This window comes from Haliaeetus albicilla, chromosome 18 (genome assembly GCF_947461875.1).
Source record: "Haliaeetus albicilla chromosome 18, bHalAlb1.1, whole genome shotgun sequence".
NCBI lineage: Eukaryota > Metazoa > Chordata > Aves > Accipitriformes > Accipitridae > Haliaeetus > Haliaeetus albicilla.
Window position 1 is genome coordinate 8,122,350 of NC_091500.1, and position 12,085 is coordinate 8,134,434.

Below are 12,085 nucleotides of genomic sequence, written 5' to 3' on the forward strand. Positions count from 1 at the left end.
GTCAAATATATTTGACATTTTATCTGACTCTTACAGCAAAGTCAGCCTAAAAAGCCAAAATCAGTGTATCTTTAAAAATTTCAACTTTCTTATTAATTTATACACTTTAGAACATGTTAAATTTCCTTTAACAGACTTTTACTCCCTTTCTGTGCTTTATTTACCCATCTTTGGAGTTGACCTGAGGCTAAACCCATTGCGTAATAAGGGATTTTTTTTGTCTGTAAGTTTACATCTTCCTGTTTAGTTTCAGGTTTGCTGCTTCTGTTATTAATGAAAATCTCTTGCACAATCTAGGGAAAGATTACATGAGCTCCTGAAAAGTTATGTGAATAGGTTGTAGTTTGTCATCAATAGAACAGTGACACTGACTGTAGAAGCTGCTATCAAATCTACAAAATAGCTGGAGAAAGGGGATTTTTTTTCCTCAAATCTTACAGTTCTGCATAAGGATTATTTGTAACAATAAATACACACTCCAAGTGAGACTGTGTTTTTTATTGTAATATGATTGTATCTTTAGATAGCTTTAAAGCTAAAAGGTTAGGATTTATTCCTAATGTAGTGGTTAAACTACCTGCTTACAAATGCCACTCATGGGGAGGAAATTCTGAAGTACAGCTGTGCTTCTCTGAGCTTTTGTGAATTAATTCTCAACACTTGTACTTGCACAGTGCTTGTATCTTCAGAGCAAGATCTTTGTAACTCAGTGTGAGGTTGGCAGACACAGATCTAGGACTTAATATCCCATAAATCAAAGCAACCTACAAATACCAAGAACATTATGGAGGTGCTCACATAGGAGTTCATTTTGAAATGGAAGAAAATTTGTTAATCTCTGGTAACTATTGGCTGTGATTTTCAATTACAATCACTTGGCCACACCTTCAGCAATTTTTCAAAAATATGAGCAGTCTGCATCATTACTTGTATTTGAATGTAGAAGTTTCAGCTTTTCCCAATCTCTTCCTTAGTCTTCTGAGCTGTGTCTTGTTAGTGCTCCTGAAAAGGACGTTAACAATAGTATTAGGTTTGAATGGTCTTCCTTCTGTATTTGCTGATCGTATTGCAAATGTGCCTCCAAACCTTTTAGATTGGTGCCTTATTTGTATTTCACTGCAAATAGGTTAGTAAAAAAAAAAAGGCATCCTTTCTGAAAAGAAGTTTATTATGTGATTTTTCAAAGGCACAGAAAGTGCAAGTAAGAAAAAGGAAAAATGAAAAAAGATGCAGAAGTAATGAAAAAAGGATCACATGTCCATGTTGCTTCAAGTTGAGTTGCATAATATGGAGGGAAGGCATTGGTGATGAGGCTAGTTTGAGGACCTATGCTTCCCCTTCTGCTTACAGACTCATTGCATAAATGCAGGTGTTTGTGAGGTCTTGCTGTAGACAGGGTTGCTAAATGGTCCATGTCTGAAACAAAGATCCTCATTTTTTAAATCCACATTTTGTCAATGCAGTGAACTTGAGTACAGAGGTGGGAATGAGGGGAAGATTGAGGAGATGTAGCTGACTTAAACAGTGAAGATGTCTTTGAATTGACAGTGGACATAAATTGAAATGAGAGGTGCTGACTGAGGGCAAAAAGCCTTTTTCACTGTTACGACAATTAACGTATTGGTACGGAATGCCCATGAAGGTCATTTAGTCTGCATCCATGGAAGTTTTCAATACATGGCTGGATAAAGCCCTGAGTAAGCTGGTCTGCCCTCATAGCTGACCCTGTTTTGAGTAGTAGGTTGGACTAGAGACTTCCTGATATCCCTTCCAACCTGAGTTATTCTATGAATCCATGGATTGCACTTCCATTTGTTTCATTGTATAATGATTTCAAATTGCTGAGGTTCTAAAAAGGGAAAATGAGAATAACTGTCTTTAGAGTCTGCATTACCCAAATGAGAATGACTGACTGAGTTCTACATCATTGCTTAGCTGTTTTCTTTTAGTGTTTTATCTACAAATGGGTATATATAAATTACATCAAGGAGGAAAGGCTAGCAAGTCGCCCTTGTTTCCATAGAGTAGGAATTGTGAACACAACTGAGCGTTCACTCCTTATACTTCTAAAGGTCCTTAGTATCTGTAATTTGCTCACACTGAAATCAACAGACAGCTTGCTTTTTCCTTGAAATGTGAACACATTGATTGCCTCACACGCTACAGCATATTCTAATATCCTAGTCTGTTTACTGAGGGGTACTGGTGCATCTAAAGTTTCTTTTTTTCATTACAATTCAGTTCGAATAAGGAGAAAATCGAGACGACGCTCACAGTGGGGCAAAGGCATTATTAAGAAGAGGAAAGTCAATAATTTGAAGAAAGATGAAGATGATGCAAAGTTTGCTGATGATGAAAATCATGGAGAGGACAGTAAATTGCTGGAAAATGGAGAGCTAGAGATCAGCACTGACTGCATTGAGGAGAATGGGGAGGAAACAGGAGATCTCTCTATGACAAATGATGAATCCTCTTGTGATATTATGGATATAGATGCAGAGCAGAGGCTTAACAATGGGACATCAGGAAAGGAAAACAATTTTGCATCCACAGAAGAAGAGAGCTCAAATGAATCTCTGTTAATAACCGACAGTGTTACCCTGAGTACTGAAAAGGAATTAAGGAAGGACTCTACATCAAAAGGGGACTGTGTGAATGGAGAGACATCTGTACACAGCTCAGAGGGCATACCTGTTCCAGCATGTCACAATGGTAAAATGGAATCAGTTGATGCTGTTTCACCCTGTGACAACAGTGATGGGTCTAGTAACAAGCAAAAATCTTCATCTGAAGATCAGCCAAAGGATAAAACAGAAGCTTGCAGTGAAAGTCAAGGAGATGATCTAGTGAAAGCTGAGTTACCACATTGCAGCAATAATGAAAAAACACTACAGAGCACAGACATTGAAACTAAAGATGCTGAAGCAGATAAAGAAGGTATAGCTTGTTTTCAATGTTTCTGTCCTTATCTTAGTGTCCAAGTTAATTTGTGTGTATATTTTTATTTGTAATCTTATGTTACAATGACTATTATATGATAATATTCTATGAACTGCTGTCTATTTATTTGAAACTTTTAGTATGCTTACAACATATAATTCCACAAAGATAAATTAGAAGTCCACCCTTGACTTGCTGTAATGTTATCTTAGGCAAGTAAGCGTATTTCTGTACTTAGACTATTCTGTTTATTTTTGTAGGCTTTATGGGAAATACTGTAAATTCTGAGAAAACTTTTCAACAATAATTAAGGACTTAAAAAATATTATCAATGCAGATAAATATATGATACATGTTTTGGTCTGTATGTTCTATCTGATCTTTATTTTGATCTATATGATATGTTTTGACTTGTTCTGTTAGAGATTTATGATAAAAGTATCATTGACATTTGATAAAAGACCATAGAAATACAGAATGTATTCCTTTAAAAAACATTTGCTCATAGCAAAAAGTTAAAGCAGTTTAACTCGTAGCAAAAGCCAGATAAACCCTTGTTTATCTATTGGAGAAGGTATCTGGCTTTGGAGTTACAGTCAACACAGTAACAGTGCAGCAAAAAGATAAGAGAAGGAGAAGGGAAATCCTGGTGGTGCATTAAAGAAGGGGCCACGTCCTTTGAAGACAAGAGACAGTTTCCTCAGGGAAGAGAAATAAAAGCCTTACGCATGATTGCCTTTGTAATTAGCTTTTCAGAATTGTCTAAAAGAATGAAATCTTTACTTCAAAAGTTAGCGTTGAGATTTACAAAGTAAATAAGCTTTAATGAGAGATCTGAATTATGAGAATATCACTATATACATGTTGTCTGTGTTTGTACATATTTTCTCTAAGGGTAAGGAGAATAGTGAAGAAAGGTCCTAAGAATATCAGAAGAAGAATATGATGTACGTTAAGAGCCTTTACGATTCTAAATTTGTAGTTGAATTTTGTATACATTAAGGATGGCTATAATAACAGGTGGTCCTCTGAAAAAAAGGCATTATAAATAGCTGAGGAAGAGAAAAAAAACAGTGAATCAGTGTAGGGAAAGAATCAAGAGATATAAAAATATTTTGTTCTCCACAACAGGATTGGACAACAGCTTTAATATAGAGGTGGAAGAAAACAGAAATGTGTCACAAAAACATGAAGTTTCAGGAGTAGAGCAGATGTTAGAATTACCATGGTGATGAAGACATGGGTTGCTTTGGAGAGAAAAATGAGGATTTGATTCACTTAAGCAGAAAAGATTTTGAGCACTAGCTTAATACCTGAACTTCCCTTAGAAGCTGCATAATTTGATGTTGCTAAATAGAAATGATACAATGGGAAAACTTTCAGTGACATTCAGTTTTCTGTTGGGACTTTGGAGTTCAGTTTTAAAGATGACCAGTTTCACGTGTGTTTTCTGAACTGTGGTTTTGTGCACCTGTAAACGTTCAGAATTCTGCAAAGCTGATGAATAATGTGCACTGCTACTATCATGCTTGCTTGGCTCAAAAAAACCCAACAAACCAAACAGGCAAAATCAAACCAAAGTGAAGAAACAAGCTGTTCATTTTGAGACTGACAGTGCTGACAATTGTTTTTCAAATTACAGGTGTATTCAAAAGCAAGAAAACACGAAAAGTCGCTATGGAACAGTCGAAGCCCGCAAGTTTGGAGCAGGTCCCGGAGGAACCATCGGATCCCTTACTGTCTGTAGTTGTTGACCATGACAGACTAAAGGTAATGGAACTGAAAAATAAATTGAACTGTTAACAGACTCCATAAAAAATGCTTCCTTTCTCTGTTCTCAAGCAATATTTTCTTTATTTTTGACTGCAAACAAGTATTACGGCAGTGGTTAACTTTTGAAGATATTTTGTTGATCAGTGTTTTTTGGATGAAGAGTTAATAAAACTACTGAATCCTTACTGTCCCATCATTACTACCTTTACAAATCCAGTAATGGCACAGCAGTCCACTATTTTAATTGCAGTTTTTGCAGGTACTCATATGTGTTAATTGGACATGCCAGTTACTGAGGATCTGCTGGGTGCCTAGTAATTAGGAGTTAACGTCATCTTTTTCCCTTCCCGTGTACGTGTACTTGGTGGAAAGAACTGTTAGTGGATTGGAAAGCAAATTGGAATTTGTGCTGATGTTTTGACGTTATAGACTGAACCCCTGCTGTTAATTTTCTTTCAGTTTTGTTTCTTTTTAAGCAAAGTTACAACAAAATTTGCTGTCTTCTATTGTAGAAACTAGCTTGACCTACTATGAAATTTAGATCCCATTTGCTGTGGAGTACAGATGATAATCTCCTTGGAAACAATAGAAGTGTTAAGAAAAAAATTCTTAAATTTTATTCTCTGCTACTGTGTAAAATACACGCTTTCACCTTTTGTTTATGAGCAGTTTTACATGTATTGTTCCCCACCCCTCTTCTTTTATTGTACCATTTTTCAACATTTGTGGAATTCCAAATGTGTTTCTATTTGGTACTTCTTACAATTTCATGCCAATGCAAGTTCTTAAAAATGTCTGCTTTAGCTATCAAGGCCGTTATTTGTGGTTTGCTTTGTCATAATTATTGACCAAGATGAAATACGGTGAAGTATTATTCAAACAGAACAAACGTTGCCCCAGCTATACTGACTATAAAATCTTAAGATAAGAAAAGAAAGTGTGGGTATAAGCAGAGAAATGAAAAGAGACATTGAGTCCTTTTTAGATCTACATGGAAGCAGTGGCCTTACTGATATCCAGGTGTGGTCCTTTTTATTTATATGTATCTGTATAAAACAGGGCTTCATAAGGAGATTGCATTTCTGATTTGTCCTTAAAAAAATAGGTGATTATAAAAGTGCTCTTAACTTTGCCTTTTGTTGTTCCAACAGAAACTGCTTGATTTGGTGGTTAAGAAAAGTGACAACCTGACTGTTGACCAACTTGAGAGATTGTATTCGCTCCTCAGTCAATGCATCTACAGACATCGTAGAGACTATGACAAATCTCAACTTATAGAGGTGATGTTGTACAGTTTCTTTTATTCTTTATCTGACTTTTGTGAGACTGTTTTTTCAAGAATTAAGTTAATCTATCAAATTATTATTGTACTAGCAGGCAGAAGCTTTAAATAGACTTTGAGGAAGGTACGTGTAAACAGAAAAGAGTTTAGTGTAGTAATGACTTAAAAACCAGAGGTGGTTTCTAATAATACTTTCCTCAGAAAAGGATTAAGAATTTAACCTAAAACAATGGAGGAAAAAGAGGAGAGAGACAGCAGTATGGAGAAGCACATGTTAGCAGAGTAAAAATGGAGAAGCGCATGCTAGCAGAATAAAAATTGAGTAGAAGCAGTTTCCACATTTGTGGTATGACTAACAGTGGATGTAAAGTGGCTGCTTTAGAGGCACACTGAGCCAGTGTTGCTGCGGTTGCCCTTACTTGCATTTGCGTAACTAGGCCAAAAAAAAATTACGTACCTCTGCTCCATGCAGTTTGCTGATTGTGACTTTCATACAAGACCTTAGAAGTTTGCAAACTTCATCTAGATCAGTAAGTACACCCCTGGGAAAGCCAAATACAGTGTGATGTAAGCCAGTTGTTTGCTTTGCTGTCATCCTTGGCCTCTAAAGTGTTTGCTGTCAAAGGCCTCCTGTCTGCATCAACAGTAAATTGGTCATTTCACCACTGGCGTAAGCTGATCGTAACTTGGGACGGGCATTCCCTCCAGCATCATTGTTTTAGCTGTAGAGGGGTTTGGATCAGCTTGCTGACTCAACTGATAACCAAAGGACAACAGTTGCTATTTTCCAATTGGATCATTGAACACTAAATATTTTTCTCCAGGAATATTTTACAACAAAACCTGGAAAGACCTTAGCATGGGATATTGTAGAGATCCTGCAAAATACTTTTCAAACCATTTTCATGCTATTCCTCTGCTGTCTTCACCTAAAAATATGTTTGAAAGTCTGTGCCAAATGTTAGGTAGATGAAAAAGACACTTACTGAGCAGGAGTATGTAGAGACTGCTCTTTGCTTTGATTCTCCAAACTGTGCAGATACGTGTTTACAGCTGAGTCACCAATAGCAGAAGTGTGCCGTAAGAGTTGAATTCATGCGGTGTGCCATTGCAATGCTTTCTTAATACCTATTGTGTACATTAATTATGTAAGTGACCCTAATACACTTTGATTTTTCTCATGGACTGTCATAGTGGAGTGCTTTTCTGCATTAATACTTCTTTAATTAGTTTCCTCTTTTACCATATATTGCTAGCAGATAGCAGTTAATAAACGGAAATGTCTATTTGCCTGTTAATTATTTGTTCAGATTTAAAAAAAAGTGCCCAGTAAATAAGATTATGTAATGTAAATTTATTTCTGTCTCTATATCTATGTATAATTGATGCTCTGTGTCTCTTGCAGGAGATGGAAAGAACAGTTCATATGTTTGAAACATTCCTGTGAACTCGTCAAGATGGGTGGGTTTATCCTCTCAAACTGCTCATGGGAGAGCAGTCCTCTGAGCCATTCAGTTTCCATTTGCACCAAGTATGTGCAGAGCCTTGGTCTTAAGTGCTCTCTCTTTTTCTTTCTGTTGAATTTGGTGCTATTGTCTCAGGTACCTGAAACCAACCAGCCTACAAGAACCAAACGGAACTTCATATAGTTGTATCTGATATAAATAAAGAATACAATGCCACAGCTTGGAGATTTTTGGTGCTACAGAAACTGTTCTCATTTCTGCTCTTGTTCACTCTACATGCATTATCTTTGGGGAAACTTCAGGCAAAGTGGAGACCAACACATACAAGAGGACTGGAAAGAGCAGATCTAAGTTGAATATTTTTAAACAGGCAATGTTTTTTTAATTTTTTTTTCCAAGTTTTCTCTTCTCTGGGGTAATGGACAAAAAGATCTGTTCTGAAGAAGGCAATGATGCATTGTGGTAGGAATCTTGAGTAACTGGATGTACAGTAATTTGAAGATGAGGCTCTCTAGAACTGCCTTTAATGTGCCTTTTAGTCAATTGAGAAAGATAAGGCTAATCAATTGGTTTGGATTATAGCAAATGGCAATGTTAGAAAGCTGTCTTCAGAATGGAGATCTCCAAAAGGATGATTTGTATTCTCTTCATTGGATGGCAACCAGTATTATGGTTCTAAAATGCCTGTCTTACTCTACAGAACTAAACTAAGACACACTGAAAAAGCCACATACTTTACCAAAATGGTGAAATTCTTTTTTCATTGGTATATATTTGTTTTAGAAACAAGTTACACAGTGAAACTCTTCTGTGTTGCTAAAAAGTAAGCATTTTACCACCATCTCCTTGTTTTCCATTTTGAGTTCTTTAAGAAAACCAAGTTTAATACTGGCAGGTTTCTTCCTGAAGTTCCGTGTTTGTAATTTAGCTTGGACTGTGCAGTGCAGGAAAGAGACACTATAGTCTGTCAAAGTCCTGGAGCCCAAGCTCACTTGAAAATAAAACTTAAACTAGGCTTCACAGGTCGGTCTGTGCAAAGCATTACTAATGTTGGGGGGGGGGTTGGAGGACAGCCTTTTGAATCAATCTGTTCGGACCTGAGTTCTCTGGGTCTGAATTGTGTAGTTCAAAACCTTTCCTTTCTGGCAACTGGAGAGAACAGTCTAGGCAGGTTCAAGAAAAACATGTTTTATCACAAGCTCAGTATTAAAACATTACCTGGGCTGATTTATTTCAAACCCACATGGAAGATGTTTTAGAGAAGTTGGCTGGTGTTACCATCATTAACCATTCATTGTGACTGTCCCTGCATAGCTGCGGAAGTGTCTTTCCAGAAATATGCAACACAGTGTGATTAGTTTTTAATTAGAGAAAACAGACTACTGCAGAGATACTGAGCTACCTCAGCTTTTTGTATTTTAGTTACCAACAGTGTTTATGGAGAACTGTAATCACTCTGCTCCCATTTACAAACTGAAGCTAAGGTACTTGTCTCCACCTCTATGGCTAATAGTAGTATAGTGCTGCAGAGAAACAAAACACGGGCCTTGGGCTACTGCAGTAATCTAGAGTGCTTTGTATATTATGGTTAAACATAATTCTATCTTGGATCTTTTTCTCCCCTGAATGCCACTGTTTTTCTTCATAGCTAATGGCAGAAAAAGGTTTTAAGCATTCATGTACATCTAGTTACACCTTCTAAATGCAACCCATGCAGAAACACTGTATTTTTTAGGTGGGAAAGTGCGATTAAAAACAACAAAAACAAGCAGAAAACACATTTTAAATGAGATTCTTTGATCTCAGATTTGATTATGGGATTTTTTTTCCATGTTTCATTTAGTATTTATTAGCATCATACCTGTTTGAGATATTTTTGTGTCTGGTACATTAACAGCATTTTGTATTTTGATGGAAATTGTTACAAACTTTAAGATTTGATTAAATAAAATGTAGCAGATTTTTTGTAGCAAGTTTCTGATAAAAGGGTTTTTTGCAAGTCTCAGGTTCTTGCTGCAGAATTTTTTAAAAATATTTATTCCAGTTTCACTTACTCAAAGAAGTTTTTGTTCAAGTAACAGCAGCACTTGTGGAAGATAAAACTGCATACATTTTTAGATGATAATAAATTTATATGAATTAAAACAGTTGAGAATTTTAGTCACCAGTGAGTGTGAAAAGCAAGTTTAAGCTAATGCCTAGCATTAAAAATGGTTCTAAAAGGTCAGGTTTCTAAAGGAAAATTTTTACTGTCAGTTGTTGATTGGGAAAAATCATAAGAGGCAACTTTACTAATTAAGGAGCTGCCATGTTGTTTTAGAGAAAAGTAGCTGATATCAGATGTTCTAGTGGACAGCTTACCTAAAATGATATACTCGCCTTCCTAGCCCAAATAACCACACTTCAGTTTTTGTTTTCCTTTACAGACGTCTGGTGGTTATAGAGTTAAAACAGCTGTTAATCTATCCATGTGGTCTAAACTTGTTTACTCTTTGTATGTTTTTAATTTTTTTTTTTTTTTTTGCCACATAGCACTGGCAAGAGTTTGTACAAATTGACCTCTCTTCCTTGTTTCTTGTTGTGAAAAATTGCAAATAAACTCCTGTGTGAGTCCTTGTGCTGGGGTCAATGAAATGTGGCCAGCCAGAAGAAAGCAGTTTTGTCTCTGGGGCTGGTGGGGCTGTCTTGGAGGTAATAGAGTTGCTCTTGGGTGAAGTTGATGGCTATGGAGTTAATTGTATTTGCAAGCTTGAATCTCACCTGTGATTAATTTTTTTGTTTTGTTTTGTGTCCTCTGTATTGTTACTTGATTTCTTCATATGCCAATGTATTTATAGATTACTGGTTTTTGTAATATCTTGTCTTTTTTTTTTTTTTTTTAAGTTGGTGGGTCAGCTCTGGTTTTACCAATCAGTCTCCTGAATGGCAGGTCCTGCAGCTGATAGTCATTTATTTTGTTTTTATTTTATTTTGTAATCACAACATAAGCTTGAATTTGGGCTTGTACTTGCATCTTTTGTATCTTGTACATTGGGTTATTTAGACATTGGGGAGTCCTGTTTGGTTTCATTACCGTGTGTCTACTTTGTGGATTAAGTAGACTTCCTTCATCAACTATGGTATATTTTGGATTCTATAGTTTTATTCAGAACTGTGTTTAAATTGATGTTTTGCATTTTGACTTCATTTTACGTTAGTTTGAAGTAAGTTATTTAATTTTTTTGAATTTCTGGAAATTTTGAACATTTTACTGTAATTTGTAATATAACTGCTGTGAAATACTTGAATAAAGATGACAAGAAAACACAGCTTTAGCTCCTTCAAAAATGTATTTGAAAGAAATGCTGCCTCCTAGCTGATTTCAGTCTTTTTCTTAGCAGACCTCCTTGATTTCACAGTTCAGATGTTTTACTCTGGGGTCTTGCTGTTCAGTTTTTGGAGCGGTTTAATTTGTAACTTTTGCTTTCAGTGTTTGTCCATTAAAGAAAAAAACTTCTATTAATGATTTTGACTGAAGAAGTGAAATTAGCATTGCACACTGGTGAGTGAATAACTTAATTGTTATGAAGGTATGCTCTGTGCTTAGAAAATGTTTTTATGTTCAGTTGCTGGGTACCACCCAGGACTGCTTGTAGTAAGTACATCAGCATCCAAGTAATACCAGGGTTTCTCATTAGAGGTTTTTTAAGGAAACGCTCTCCTTCCTTCCTATTTTATCAAAGTTGTTCTTACTTTCTGTGGGCTTTTTTTGTTTGTTTGTTTGTTTTTAAAGATGAACTGCTAATGTATATAGGAACTCCTTTAGTTCCACCCCCTCATGCCCCCAATAATTCATGCATAGGAGAGCAAGCCGCTAGAGGTTATGCCAGTGAGGAGTCAACCCACATCTTACTCGTTGGCAGTTCATCCAGAGCTAACAAACTGCACGTGATGTATATAATGTGGAACAGAGTACGAGAAGCTCTTCTGTGGGTCTGTTACGGCCTCCTTGAGGTGTAGGACATAAAACACACCTGCTCGTTTTCCTCTTTTCCTTTCTGTTTACCTTAAACTGTGGGGCTCCTGGGCAAAAGGCTAATTGAGGAAGAGGGTAATAGTAACTTATTTCATGTCTGACTCCAATTCACTTTTATATGCAGCTTTGAAAGCACACTTAGATACAGAATATATCTTATTATATAAATTATTATATAAATGTAATAATGAAGGTGATCAATGAGAACCTAGGCTCATTTTATATCAGCATGGTCAGATGTGGTGTTTTGACCTGAATGGCCTTGCAGATACCAGCACCACACTTGACACCATCCAAGGGGTTTGCAGTCTGTGAATGAAGAATGTAGGGTACGAGGTCTTGTGTATCTGTTTCCATCTTTCAGGGGTGGTGGTGGCCATGTTAGCAGAGCGAATAGATTCAAGCCTGATTTCTGACTGGCTGTAAAAATAATCAGTCAAAAGGGACAAAACTGTGCCTTATTTGGGCATTGACAAAAGAATTCTTGCAAAAATATTTTGTGAACTTTGAGTGGTGCTTCAGAAGCATGATTTAGTGAGGAATAGTTGGGTGGCATCACGTGCTGTTAATAAAGCCTTAGTAAAAGCTTGTGCAACACTCGTATTTGTC

At 36.4% G+C, this 12,085-nt stretch overlaps 1 protein-coding gene across 3 annotated transcripts in view; it reads left to right on the forward strand.

The window, feature by feature from the left end:
• ATAD2B (ATPase family AAA domain containing 2B) overlaps positions 1-10,957 on the forward strand; it is a 79,518-nt gene extending 68,561 nt beyond the window's left edge. For 2 of the 3 annotated variants that reach the window (XM_069805692.1, XM_069805694.1), the window contains exons 25-28: positions 2,242-2,937; positions 4,583-4,710; positions 5,865-5,993; positions 7,401-10,957. In XM_069805692.1, coding sequence (XP_069661793.1) covers positions 2,242-2,937; positions 4,583-4,710; positions 5,865-5,993; positions 7,401-7,442 — 995 coding nt within the window. In that variant the 3' untranslated portion in view covers positions 7,443-10,957. The remainder of the gene's footprint in view (positions 1-2,241; positions 2,938-4,582; positions 4,711-5,864; positions 5,994-7,400) is intronic. The other variant, XM_069805693.1, reaches the window with a different exon arrangement.
• The last annotated feature ends 1,128 nt before the right edge of the window (positions 10,958-12,085 follow it).